General features: G+C 33.9%; 1 protein-coding gene across 1 annotated transcript in view; it reads right to left on the bottom strand.

Annotated features, from left to right (window-relative positions):
- Positions 1 to 14938, bottom strand: part of LOC121423698 (leucine-rich repeat-containing protein 7-like) — a 53340-nt gene that overhangs the window by 24206 nt on the left and 14196 nt on the right. Inside the window, exons 2-3 of the mRNA XM_041619123.1 lie at positions 3121 to 3347; positions 1130 to 1247 (exon numbers count right to left, since the gene is read on the bottom strand). Coding sequence (XP_041475057.1) covers positions 1130 to 1247; positions 3121 to 3279 — 277 coding nt within the window. The 5' untranslated portion in view covers positions 3280 to 3347. The remainder of the gene's footprint in view (positions 1 to 1129; positions 1248 to 3120; positions 3348 to 14938) is intronic.

Raw genomic sequence — 14938 nt, 5'->3', positions numbered from 1 at the left:
TGTTACAAGCGCATTTGGTTTAAAATACCGACCAGGAACCAATCAGCGTGGTTCTTTCATTATTGCAATTCATAGCAAACCTTTGAGTTACAGACCACTGGTCATGAGAGTGGCTGTATATATATAGTCACTTCACTATGAAAATTAAATGTTTATCAACAATTGAAACGTTGGAGTGACAACCGTTTCTACATGTTTCTACTTAAAAATAGTTTGACCCAACATTTAAATTGTTGGATTCCCCTTTGTACAAGATTTGATATAACATATGGAAAAGGTTGTTACTCCCCAAACTTTTCAAATGTTGATGTAACATTTCATTTTTTGAGTGTTTAAACTTAAAAGAAAATGACGAATAGCAAAATCTTTTGGTTGTGGCCATGCGTTTTATGTTGGGCCCGCAAAAAGATGGTATCGCTACATTTGCGCGACAAGCATAGAAATAATTAATGGTATAAAATTTGAAATACATATGCTACATGGATATATTTGGTATCACATCAAAGGGAATCTTTATACCAATTACTTGAAAGAAAAGAAATACCTGAGATTACTTCATTTACCAGTAATTAGCAATTATGTAACATCAGTTGGCCATTTTTGCATGGTGGTAAACGAGGGGAGCATAAATTTTTGTTTTGTAACATCACAGTAGTTTTGGGGCTCACTGGCTTATTCTTTAATCATAGTTGGGTCAAATTTGAACTTTTAAGTTTAGAGGATACCTAATTAAGCTAATTAGTATAATTAATTGATGTAAATCATGCAATTAGTACGATTGAAATTGTGGCTGTCTGATGTATAGAAAATGAGAGATGAAATACATGTATCTATAGTTGTTAGTTACACCTTCAATAAAACTTAGAAGCTGCAAAAATTTCAAAAGGAAAAGAACAAACTAATTAAAAGACTTCAGAGATAAATTGATCTATTGTTTATAATCATGACCTCATGGTTTTCATTTTGACAGTGTAGACTGACAGTGATGATGTGTCAGAATCTTCAGATTATTCTGGTATTAACATAACAAATAGCCAGTACAACTTTCATGCAATTTTGATTGCTGAAAACCTGTTGGCAGCAATAAATCACGTCACAGTCGGGTCATGTGGAATGATCAAGAACTCACCATTCTTACTGACATCCAGTTCTTCAAGATGGATAAGGCTAGCCACAGAAGTAGGGATGGTAACCAGTTCATTGTCACTCACTCCAAACTTCTTGAGCAGCTCACAATGGAACAAATCCTGCAATGAACAGAGGGGATGATCAGAAGAGGTGCAAGGAATTATTAGAGAAACCTAAAGCACCAACTGCCAACTAGACCCTATATAAAATCAACCTATTATTATTATCACTACTAGTTAATTTTGCAAGTTTATATAAATCGCAATAAAATACAATATCACAGAGTTAGCAGGTGCAACTGGTCAAGCTGCCAAGGGATGGAAAAATTAAACTTGATAGCTGTGGTCCAAAACTCCCCGTCCAATTACCCCCTGACCAAATGCGTCCACAATTGAAAGACAAATGTAATTCTTATGATTTTCTTGTGGAGTTGCTCTTGGCCAATTAAATAAGAGGATTTTAGTAGCTTATAACCATATATCATAGCCAGTTTATCATTGATAATGATCTATATGAAACATGCATATGCCATGCTACATGTATGAAAAAAAAGAGAACCAACAATGTCAGCAAAAATTATGGCAAGGACCACAATTGTTCTGAGAAGGATCGCAACATTTTTTTTTTATTAGAAAAGATCAAGTCCAATCAAACCAAAATTTGATTTGATGCACACACATACATGTCCACAAAAAACATTGAAAAATTCATCAAAGTTAGTTTATAAAAGAAGTTAAGACATCTTTAAAGGGGAAGTTCACCCTGACAAAAAGTTTATTGTAAAAATAGCAGAAAAATTAATGAAAAACATTGCCGCAGTTTTCAGAAAAATTCATCAAATAATTAAAAAGTTATTAGAATTTCAATTATTTGATTTGTGACGTCATATGCGAGCAGCATTCCTACATAGCGAATGGTAAAAAAGAAAATTGAAAATGGTTTTCACTGTAACTTATGTATATCAATAGACAAATCGTTTCACACCCGATCATGAAAAGAAAACAAAATTAAGTCATCAGGAACCATACAAAATTTGAAATTTATGCATTTTATATAACATAACACATGGGACAGCTGCTCGTTTATGACGTCACAAATCCAAAACTTTGAACTCTAATAACTTTCTTACTCTTTAACGGATTTTCCTCAAACCTTCACCAATATTTTTTACTATTTTTTCTGCTATTTTTACAAGAAAGTTTTCTTCAGGGTGAACTTCCCCTTTAAGTTTAAATGCACAAAACATTATGCAGTGCACATGTGCAGTTTGTATAGGAAATTGGTGGTTTCACAATTTTTTCAAACATTTTACATCTTTACTACATGTAATGTATATAAAGGTAAAATAATTAAATAATTTGCCTCTTATAATGTAAATTTGGCTTGCTTCTTCATTGAACAAGTAAGTCATCATTATTGTAAGCTGGTGGAAAATCCCCCAAAACGAACAAGTGGAACACCTCTGGCAGTCTTGCCTCCATTACGCGGTGTTGACACTGAAAACAACATTTAATTCACTAATTCACTAATTCAAAGTCTTCTTTATTCGCATAAAAATGCACATATACATAAAAACGTGTTTTCCAATTTACAAAACAAACATATTCAGTATATTAAAAAATGCACTTTAAAACATCCATTCAACAACAAACAAAACAAAACTGAGGTGGGACCATGAATCAATATGCCTGTAGGCACAGAAAGTCAATAAGTTCCTTCAATTCACTTTCAGTTAAATAGGATACATCCTTTTCATCCCTCATTGTAATGAGTTCCCTAATTTGCTCAACCATGCGATCCACATTAGCTAAGTTGACAAATAAATTATTTGACAAATAAATTATTTTTCAAAGGGGGGGGGGGGGATATAAAACAAATTCTTAAATTCATTGACCTCAAATGACCTTTAAATTTGAATCTATGTATATGCCTAGCTTCTGTTATACAGTGAGACAAATCAATAATGTATAAAGAATATTTTAGAGTTCATACCCTTGGCAGCTCTCGGATGTCATTTGAATCAAGGAAGAGTTCCTCCAAGGTTTCGTCATACTCAAAGATCTCCTCTGGCACGAAGCGCAGATTGCAGTGACGAAAGTCAAGCGTCTTGACAATATCCTTGCCAAGACGCACACAGAAACAGGCAGCCATGGCCAAAGGTCATCAGGTCACGACCTAGCCGACCTCCGTTATGTGTATCATTGTTGGGATCTGGTAGTCTGAAAGAAAGCAAATTCAGAGGAGAAAAAGAATAGATGAGTTGAAGACATTTCCTAGCCAACAGGAGTAATTCACACAAAAATAAATGTGACTTTGGATTCAAACTTAAATGCCAATTCCCACATAATGAAGTATTTAACATGAACTCTGATTGATTGGTACACGGAAGTGCTATTCCTGTGCACATAATCCGACCTAATACGGTGATACTTTACATACATGTACATACCACACACAATTGGAAATCCAAGTGCAAATTTTAGTCGGACTTACTATTAAAAGCTTTGTGAAACATCACCCAGGGTTGTAAACTGTAGAAGACAATACTGTATCATAGTATCCAGTTCCACACAATAACATGCACAAGACAATCAATATTGTTTGATGTATCTCATATATCTGAAATAGATACAGCTCCAAGAATGCTAAATGTCCCTATTACCCCTCAACCAGGGGTATGACACTTGATTGGCATCAGGATATATGTAGGAGAAAAACAAAGTGGAAAAAAAATCCATTTAAAAATAGAATAACCTTGGAGCACATCTGCCTCGACATGTATGCCTGAGCCAATATAGGGATTTCGAGAAGATGATGATAATCTCTCATATTTTGTATCGAGTAGTAATGAGGATGATGATGGCGAGGATGATAGCATGGATGAAAACAATGCAATGACAGAGATAATGATAACAATGCGATGACAGAGATAATGATGATAACAATGACAATGATTGATGATTATTTAATAATTACAATGGTGATGATTTGTATATGACAATTATGATGAAGATGAGGAAGATGATGCTGAAGATGAAAATGAGAGTGATGATGATGATGACGATAACGATAATGATGATTTCTGTGATGACATTTGTGGGATATTGACAGTGAGGTGTGATATAATTATGATGATTAAGATCACAATAATAATAGTGAATTTATGACTATGAAGATTAATGAGACTGATACACAATAGGCCCCCATTATGCAAATAAATTAACACATAAGAAGGATAACCAAAGCAACAATAAAAGCTGTTGAGTGTTGACCATGACAACAATAGAGATGAATGCCATCATGGTCCATACAAGTATCTGCAGAGCAAACTCCATAGGATTAACAAAAAAAGAAAAAGAAAAAAAAGGAAGATTGATAACTTTTCTACACAGCCCTGTGAACAAAATTATTGTAATATACATGTACATCAGTATATATATATAAAGGAATCTTCAGTATTGCTGCTTTGCAATTTACAATGAAAAACAGTTAAATCAAACATACATTGTACATGTACTTCAAGAGTCATATCTGTACAATATTGGACTGAAATAAAGTTGTTCAAGATGTACTGTACATGTAACCTTAAAAGCGATTTTAATGAAAAAAAATTAAAATTGTCACACAAGTAACAACGAAAGGCTGTGTAGTGTGTGGTTCATGCACAGACATGCTACCATCCTTTGCAAAATTGCAATAAATGCACAAATAGTCAAATACCTCGTTAATTCAAAAAGTTCAATCTGAGGAAAATCTGTTTTTATGTACCCACTGCTATCAAAACATACACTTGAGATGTCGCAAGCTATTCCATGTATGGATATCATGCACCTCCGACTGCGTTTCATGAATAAAAGCCCTGCATGAACACCAGAATGTGCACCGAGGAACAAACAAGTTCAAAGCTTTGATAATGCAGAGCTCTGTGTATTCCAGGTGGCTGAACAACTCTTTAATCAGGCTTCAGTCATCACATTAACACCCCAAGGCCAAGACCAAATGCAGGGACAGCAAAATTCAATGGTTGACCTCAGTAATCTAATCAAGGTACACACCCAAACACGCAACTTCATCAAAATTCAGTAACATGTATGTGGATCCCTGATAGTAACGGTACAAGATTAAAATAATAATAATACTACTAATAATAATGATAATGATAATAACAATAATGATAACAATAATAACAATAATAATACTAATAATAATACTACCACTACTTCTACTACTTCTACTTCTACTACTACTACTACTAATAATAATATTGATAATAATAATACTAATAATAGTTATTATTATCATTACTATTACTATTAATGTGATTTATAATTCAAGCAGCAAATCCACTCTGTAGACTGCTCAAGCTGCATACATGTAGTACATGTATTAAAGGAATAAATATAGAAGGTTTTAAGAACACTTTTGGATCCACAAGGAAAAAGATAAATATAGTTTCAAAATTGAAGCTGAATATGAATAGCCAAAATGTAAGCCTGCACTGTAGGTATGATAAATTTGAGTGGGCCAGTAAATGTCCAAAAAACTTGTATAGAAAGCTAGAAAGATCATGGTTACTTCATTGACCGATAACAGTAGACTGACCCCCAAATTACACTTGTCAAGCAAGACTAACCATGCCAAAGATAAACTTAAAGGGGTACTCAAGGCTCAAAATATTATGGTTTCTACAGATGAAAAAAATAAACCAAAACATTGAAAATTTGATCCAAGTCCAACAAGGTACATGTACAGCAAAGTTCTGACATTTTAAAGATTTGCATTATTTTGGTGAAACAATGCGATGCATGTCTTCATGAATATTCAATGAGCATATTGATGAGGTCATATCCCCATTTATTTTTTTTGTATTTATTATAATACATGTAAGAAATTATGTTAATTCAAATTTTGTCCTCCAAGAATTAAACATTTTGGATTGAAACTGATTTATTGTATTAGATATTCCTTGCTGCAACTTATTTCATGAGAAATCAAAGATCATTCACACGTGAATGGATATATGAAATAAGTAAATTATATCATGTAATAACATTTATAAGGAAAAGGAAAGTGGGGGTCTGACTGTTTTTACAAAATATTACTACACTTTAAAATTTAATTTTGTTGCTTATCACATTTGGGTGAATTTTTCAACATTTTGCTCAGTGAATTTTATTCCATTTATGATATTTTAGATATTATCATTTTCAGCCCAAAGTATACCTTTAATTGTGCCTGGGGCCTGTCTCATCAAGATCTCCATCATACTTTTACATCATTTTTTTATTATGCAGGCCTACCAATGTAATATGATTTTCTCAGAATATATGGCAAAGTAAAGTTAACTAATACAATGTAATCATACATGTAACTTTTTAAAGACACAATAATCATATTCTGCTTTGTCTCTCCATGGACCTACATGTACTAGCATAGGTCCATGGTCTCTCTTTAATGAGACTTTGCAGGGGGTACTGAAGCGAAGTGAAAAAAAATAAGTTACAAATCTATTCTTGACAAGTATTTCTAACAGTTTGGTTTCCCCTTTATGTATAAAGTGCTACATAATATATCAACAATAATTGAAATGAAAACAACCATTTTAAGTCAGGAGCCTGGTTGACAAGCAGGCTTATTGTTTCCATGGTAAAGCATGATCCGAGTATGTGATGGAATGCTACTGTACCCCTTTTTCGCCCTTCGGCCACAACTGATCAAATACCTTTCCCCGACTTCTTCTGGATATACAGGGAACAGAACTACTTCAATCAATCCATTGATGATATTGCCTGGGAAATTCACAAGACAATAGGTTGCCTCTGAACATGACTCTGTCAATTGGCATAACGTGATTACAACTCTTTATGATATTAAAGAAACACAAATAAGTATGCAATTTCAAATATATATATTTTTCAATGCTAAATACAAAATCTTTCAGAGATCCTCTAATTACAATATCTAGTAGTATTAATCATGTTTATTTCATCAAATTCATCAATCTCACAAGCAACCAATTTTTAATATCTTTTACAGGTATATAGGCCTACATGTAGTTGTAAATCTCTAGATGCATTTGTTTAAATGTTAACTTTGCATGTATTAGCCTTCGGACTAAGTACTGTATTGTTTGTATGTTATAGACCGAAATTGAATTTACCGGTAATTAAATTAAATTCAAAACTGAACAATAAGAAATAAATCAATATTTTATTGAACGGTATGATTATTTGAGCTATAATAACATTCACATTTCTTTAACTTAGAATATAAAAGCAGATAATAGGATAAGTGAATCTAGTCAATTTTTCTGTGCTGGTCTATTTTAAAGAGAAATGCCAGTAGTTGCAGGAAACACTGATTTCATGAGAAAGTCTGTAAAACCAGGCTTAATTGTCAGTATATCATCGAGGATCTAGATCTGGTACAGTTACATAAAACCGAACTTTGTGAAATCTTGAAATCTACGTTGAAAAATGTTCACGCTGAAGATCACCAACACAGATAAGTGAGATAACCGCACGTGGGGCAGTGTATAATAATTGCTTTGTCGGGCCCGACGCTTGACCCGAATCCTGTGCTTATTTGCTGATTTCTCAGCAATTACACAATTCCTTCCAGAATCCTTTGGCATGTACGCCTGTATGTTTTATTTATACAAACAGACACTTTGGTGGTCATTTTATTGGATTCTGTACGAACTCATTTTGATATTGTTACCAAAACTGGCATTTACCTTTAATTTGTTGTTGAAAGATCCCAGTACGATCTATAGATATCCTTTATAATTGTCTCTGTTTACCACACAAGACAAAATATAGTCTAATATTGATGCATACTTCTCTAGATTTACTTTTAAAAAACAATAGAGGCTCTCGATAATTCAACTTTTCAATATCTCAAGTCACATTACGGTTAACATGAATACAGACTTTCATGAGAACTGTAGTATTCAAATGAATCATACTCACATAGTCTGGATCAGAAAAGTGGAGGCTATTCTGGTCCTCGACCTTTCAATAAAAATTTTCAATTTTTGAGGACTACTTTTCCTATAATCTGCACCCATGAGGGTATAGGGGTGTTGCAAGAAAACATTTGCAATCAATTGCAAACTTCAGTTCCAGTTGACAAGTTATAGATCAACTAAAGTAAATCAATTGTTATTGATGCAAGAGGCAGACCAATAATCAACTGGAATTTGCAATTAATTGCAAGAATTATGACTGATGTTAAGAACTAAAATTGCAATCAATTGCGAGTTTCTTGCAATGAACCCATTAGCCATGTTTCACATCCACATTGCACTTTTGAACCTTTTCTACTGTATCATGCACCCAAAATGAAAAGCAGTTGTTATGGCGTAATACCCTCTCCAACTCGGCAGACTTTTAACAAGGGAATTCTCGTTTCACGCACCAGTAGGACAACTTTAGGGGTCTGAGGTTAATCCAAGAGAAAATCCTCGGCTTTCCAGGACTCAATCCTTCGTAAACACATGGATCGTGATTTGAATTGACTTGCAGTTGAACCTACGTGACTTCACTGGCTTTTGCTAGTATTTTCTTTCTTGCAAGACAGAGTACGAATGCATAATATCAGAATGTAAATTTATAGGAATATCATTGCACTTTTCTTTGCATTTCTGTATTTGGTTTGATTAACTTTTCATTTCATTCAGCAAAATCTTTCTGTTCTGCAAAATTAATCAATATTAATCTATGTTGAATTCTTTGACTTTATACCAATAGTATTCCCCTTTTCTTTGATATTTAAAAAAATCTAACTTAATTTTTTAAAGAAAATGGCTCTCATTTTTAAATATAAATAAACTCTATAGGCCTATTTCTTTCATTTTTTCCACTTATCTACTCATTTCTTTTCTTATAATAATAATAATGATAATAATCATTATCATTAATATTATTTTTTTTAATTGGTGGGGTGTGGTTAACTTTGAAAATAGTAATAGTACAATCTTTTGTCTCTAAATTAAATTGTTTCCATTCTTAACTTTCTTGCAATTACTTTCCCTTTATAAATAGTGGTAATCTAACCTTACTTGCATTTATTCTCAATTTATTGATAGTTTGAATGTAAAGTTTGAGTGGGACACGGTAGATGGGGCGTGAAATGCGTAGGTATTCAGCCACTGTCTACACAAAAAGATGGTGGTGTGAAGGGCACACACCTTTCCTCACAAACTGCTGAGGAATTGAACAAATTTACACTGACAAGTCTTTCTGTAACAGCCTTGGGTTATATATTTGAATTTACATGTGGGTTCTACATGTAGCCAGCTAAAAGGGATGAGTAATAATTAGTAGTTCCATAGTGCCACTTTATTTATTTACATAGCAATGTTTTCAAGGCATACTCATACCAGTAGAACATATTTGTCTGCAAACAAAAGAAGACTAAAGCTTTGTTTATAAACAAACCAGTTTTGTTTGAATCAAATATTTTTATGCTTTGTGTAATATCTGAGGCATAGATCTATATGTATGCAACTATTAAAAATCAAATGAGAAAACACCCATGAAAAAAAAAATAATGAATTTGCTCAATGTGAAATCAACCTTTTAACAGCAATAAAAACATAAATATAGAAGCATGGAAATATTTGTTAATAAACAAATATCCATGGTAGAAGACAAAATATAAATGTACATTACATTGTAGATGTGAATGATTACTATGAATGGTAAAAATAAGGTAATGTATGACAAATATTTGAATGATTGATGTAGACAACTGAATTTCTTTTACTTTCTTTGATTTCACACACTATATACTTGTACGCCATGCCCTTTTCAATAATATCTTCTGACAATTACAGGTATAAGGGAAAACTGAGCAACCCTGGAGACAGTCTACATTGCTCCCAGTAACCAAATCCATTCCAAACACTATCCCAAGATAATACAAAGTCAGTGGCACTCAATACGAGGCCTATTTGTCTCGTGACTCAATCTCGATCCATCACCATTACAACTCCTTTCATTCACTCCACATTTTGATTTGTTTCCCTCCACCTCCGATTCATGGATTCTACCTGTTTACTAACAATCCCCAACTGATCAAAGGCCTGTACAATGGACAATACAATGGGTGTTCAGAGAATGTATAGGAACAAACAAGGTGCTTTCGAACTCTGAATGGAGCTCCACAATCCAAGCTTGACTGGGATATGATTGGGCTCTGTGAATACAGTGTATGTGAAGACTTTTTAAAAGAAGTGATTATCTCCATGTGCATTGTATTCATAGCATTTTAAGTTCCATTATGGTGTCTTGGATACACCGTTACACATGGTTGCAAAAGGGTGCAGCAAAATTTACTATGTATACATCTATCTGAAGACTACGTAGTTCCTGTTTCCTGGTTTTTTTTTTTGGGGGGGGGATTTTTAAGTTCGAAGTTGGGTGTTGGGAGTTGGGACCAGCACGCACTGCAGGAAAACTTGTCCCATGATGAATATCAACGTTGTACATAACATGTCATGTCACATCATTTCATTTTTTTAAACAATTCCCTTTATGTTGTAGCTAGAATTGTGCTTCCAGCACCAACATTGACTTGCCAACACTGACAAACTACATGTAAAAGATTGACATCACCAATGAACAATACACACGTACTTGATAAACAATGTACATGTAGTCCTACAAATTGTCTGAAGCATACAACATTTTCAAAATACTTCTGATTCTCCAGGATTACCCCCCCCCGCACAAATTAACTTTTCACTTATGGACAAGACGATGAAATTGTTTTTTGTATTGATTATCAAAATTATATTGAATTCATATATGTACCTACATGTATAAACCTGAATGTAAATATGGAATGTCCAATGATAATTACACAAAATAACGATCAGTACAAAAAAAAATTGTGGGGAAACAAAAAAAAACGAATTCATATAATCATTAAAATGTGAACACTTCCATAGACACTACATTGTAACTTTTAGTTGCTTGGTTATTCTTTGCAGGCCTGCAACTTCAATGGATAACCATACGTGAACTGAAAGGACTATGTAAACTGCATGTAGTCAAGAAAAAAACAGTAAGTTAAGGTTTCACTGACAAGTAAACAAAAGAGGCCCCATTTAATAGTGAAAGGACGCTGAAAGACTCTTGCAGCTGCAGTTACCGACCTCTGTACAGTGCAAGACAGTGGTACAATACATTTTCGAGGCTGGATGGGTCCAGTGAGTTTTCTGTACCCTTGCAGAATACTCTCTGCCTAATGAAATGCATGCTCATGCATAAAGACCTTGAAGAAATGAGACATGGAAGTCGGGAATACAATATCTGGCCATTTCCATGCAGTATTATATTTCATGCATGCACTTCATACATATTGCATGCCCATGCGCACAATAATTGGCAACCAATTTATAACAAAAAAACTGCAAGTTGAATATTCACCACTGGGCGATTTATATTGGAAGTCCAGCCAAAATGAATTCAATATCTCCCAAAAGTTGACCAACAGACAAATCAACAGTCTTTTTTCAAGCCCAAATTAGATGGAATTGCATCAATGACAATTAAAATATTGATGATTGAATCAATGTTTTGGTTTACTTCTTAAAGACATAAATAAAGGAGATTTTTCACTGCTTAGTTTTTAATACCTGGTTGCAAATTAAATCCGACGGCCCGTACTCTGAAGTCCAGTTTAACTTAGACCACGGTTTATTTAACTATGTGCTAAAATTATTGGAAGCCCAAAACTCCCAAATTCTGCTAATATTGTAGGGCCTACATGTATATTTCTAATATTTACTATTTTGTTTTCCTTTGTTTTCATAATGAAGAAAAATACTTTCAAATACTTCAATTATCATTCCCAGACATTTATGAATAATTTGAGTATCAAATGAGTTAATAAAGTGAATGTGAACTGCAAAGAATTTGTGCCCCAATCAGCTCTCCATACTTTAAACTCGGGTTTAATCTAAACCTGAGTTCAGAATATGGGCTGACATGCTTGGGTAATTCCCCCTCCTCACATAAAAGTGACTGTCCTTACTCAAATTCATTACTAGATTGAATATGCAAGCCCAAAACAGTTCTGATGTGAAGAATGTGATAAACTATGATTTTCCAGTGAAAAAGAAAAACTGTCATTACACTTATCTTATTAGATTGGAAAGTCATGAATAAGTTGAGATTCCAGCGAAAGTAATAATAATGTCTGCCATATCATGGCTCATACCCCTCAATCTCATCAAGGCGATATCTCCTTTACTGTCATACTACCCATCAATTATAGTAAACATGTTTTAATGGTCATCCTTGAGGACCCTTCAGCTCATTTTGCAGTGATCATTATGTCAATACACAGGCACGCTCTGAGTCTCAGACGCAATCAATAACTCAACTCCATATTGACGAAGAAGAAATGACATTGGGGATGAATTCATGACCAAATCAAGCTTGCTGCTTCACTGCACGCAAGCCTGTGGTTTCATGTAATCAATTTTCAAAATGCATCTCTAGATAGAGCACATGTATATGGAGGCCTATGGACAAATTACATGTAGTTATCTTTTAACCCTATAAAATAGACTGGGCTAATTCGACTCTTAAGAAGATCTTGGCTGTTGATCGCAGCGAAAATTTGCCCATGCCTTACCCATGGAATAATCTAGAAAACTATAAGATCAAATTCTACGAAAAATTCTCACTAATTATGCTAATTGATGCGTAAAATAATTTTTTTCTGTAATTAATTAAATAATACCCTTAAATGCTAATTTTTGGTTCGAAGACTCTTTACAGGAATCTTATCAAATGTATTTTTAAAAAAAAATTCAACATCATATTCATTTTCTTACAGTATGTATTTTATTGATTCTTATCAAATTTCTTTGTTTTTTTTACTTTTTGCTTTTTATTGTTTTTTATGGAAATTGTCGAGGAATTCATTTTAACCAATATTTCAATTAGTAAAAGGAAAAATATGATACATTTATGAATTTTGGCTAAAAACACCATTTGCATTGAATTTGTAGGGGTGGATTTTATCCCGGAAAATGTTGGGGGGGGGGCTGAATCAGCCCCCCTCCCCTCAGTCTTACCAGGGTTAAAGCCAATATGTACCAGCGACCTTGGATGGCACTTCAAAAGGTACATTAACTCTTACTATGCCAGGTCCAATACCCCTCTAGTGCCAGGGATATTCGAGGAATCCTAAATTGACCGAAACGTAAGCAAAGACTGATTTTAAAACGGTAATAACTCTTTACCCGTACGTTGTATAATGAAAACTTCTACACATGAAATGATGCATGGTTCATGGACTTTATGATCATGTTATGACCTTTCAAATCTGCGTTTGGAAAAATTGAGAAAAGATGAAATATTTTACATCGTTTTTTTCAATAAGTAAAACCTATAAAATTATGATTTCATGAACATTTCAAAGAGTAAATAACCCAAGGAATTGTAGAGATACCAAGAAATTAAGAATATAAAATGAAAGTTCAATGTTTACCCTTTCAAATGACGTATCTATTGATGTAACTGAACAAACAAAAATATGAAAAATAATGATCTTTTGAATGAAATACTATTTTGCTATCCAAGTTATTTCCTCTGAAATACGAGAGGGTTATACACACACAATTGAAACCGTCCTTTTCCAAAAAAGGGCATTGTCGTCGATCAAGTGACCAATCACAGCACAGCTGCGATCCCCACGCAAACACACACAATAATATATTAGAGCCATGTATCTTCACAGTGCAGCCGACCGTACCCTTACATTCGTGTAGTCTTCAAAACAAGACCCGGTAATTTTTTTTAGAATGCGCGGTATTCCGCAACAAAATTATTAGTGCAGAGTAAATTTTTATGTCATTTCAATTCTTGTCAATATTGTCGTAATGCAAAACATGCTTTGGAAAAATCGTAACCTGGATACGATTTGTGGTGTGCGATGCACTCAACTATATACTGTTTTGGATAATGTAGGCGATTTCTATCCAGTGTCGGCAACAAACATTTGCGACCCAGTCAACTATCGTTCGATCATGAATCAGTGTAAAGTTTGGTCATATTTTGTCATGGTCTATTCGTCGTACATACGGGCTTCCGTACTGTAACAAAGTTATTGCCAGTCACAAGGAGACAAAATATAGAAAACTAAAGATGATGTATTTAAATATAGATAAAGAGGGATCGGACAGATTCAATACACTAATACCCCTTTCATAAACCTATGCGGATAATTCAATAAAAATTGCGTTCATAAACTCCGAAAATAATCTGCATTATTTTTACGAGCGCCCGTCCTGAAAAAGGAGGATAATCGTCATGGAAACCGCACCCCCCCCCGGATGCGGTTGCGTTTGAAAAGGGTGACCTTGTGATCGCTCCATGGCAATTTCCCGCCTTAGTTTCGAAATGCGTTCATAAAGTCAAAATCTGGTCCCGATGCTGCTATTATGCCGATAATTGCAGCATAAAAATAATGTGGATAACTCTGGTCCTCTTCCGATTTTACGACCAAATTATGCTGCTATATAATTAGCCGCATAATTAGGTTTATGAAAGGGGTATAACAGGTTTGGGGTGTAAAATCCCACAAAATTATGTGAGCGTTCTTGGCAAAGTACACAGAACTAGATTTTTTTTTCGTGAATCAAGAAGAGGAAATGCAGATCAGTTACAAACTAAAAATCAATACAAATTTTCAAAATGAAAATAAGCCTATTTGTTCTGTATTTCTGGTCTGAATCCCCGCCTAAAAAAAATGTGATGTCAGGTGGAAATGTTTATGTTGATTTTTAGCC

This window comes from Lytechinus variegatus, chromosome 11 (assembly GCF_018143015.1).
Source record: "Lytechinus variegatus isolate NC3 chromosome 11, Lvar_3.0, whole genome shotgun sequence".
NCBI lineage: Eukaryota > Metazoa > Echinodermata > Echinoidea > Temnopleuroida > Toxopneustidae > Lytechinus > Lytechinus variegatus.
Note: the sequence above shows the minus strand (reverse complement) of the source record. Positions and strands in the feature narration are given on the sequence as shown.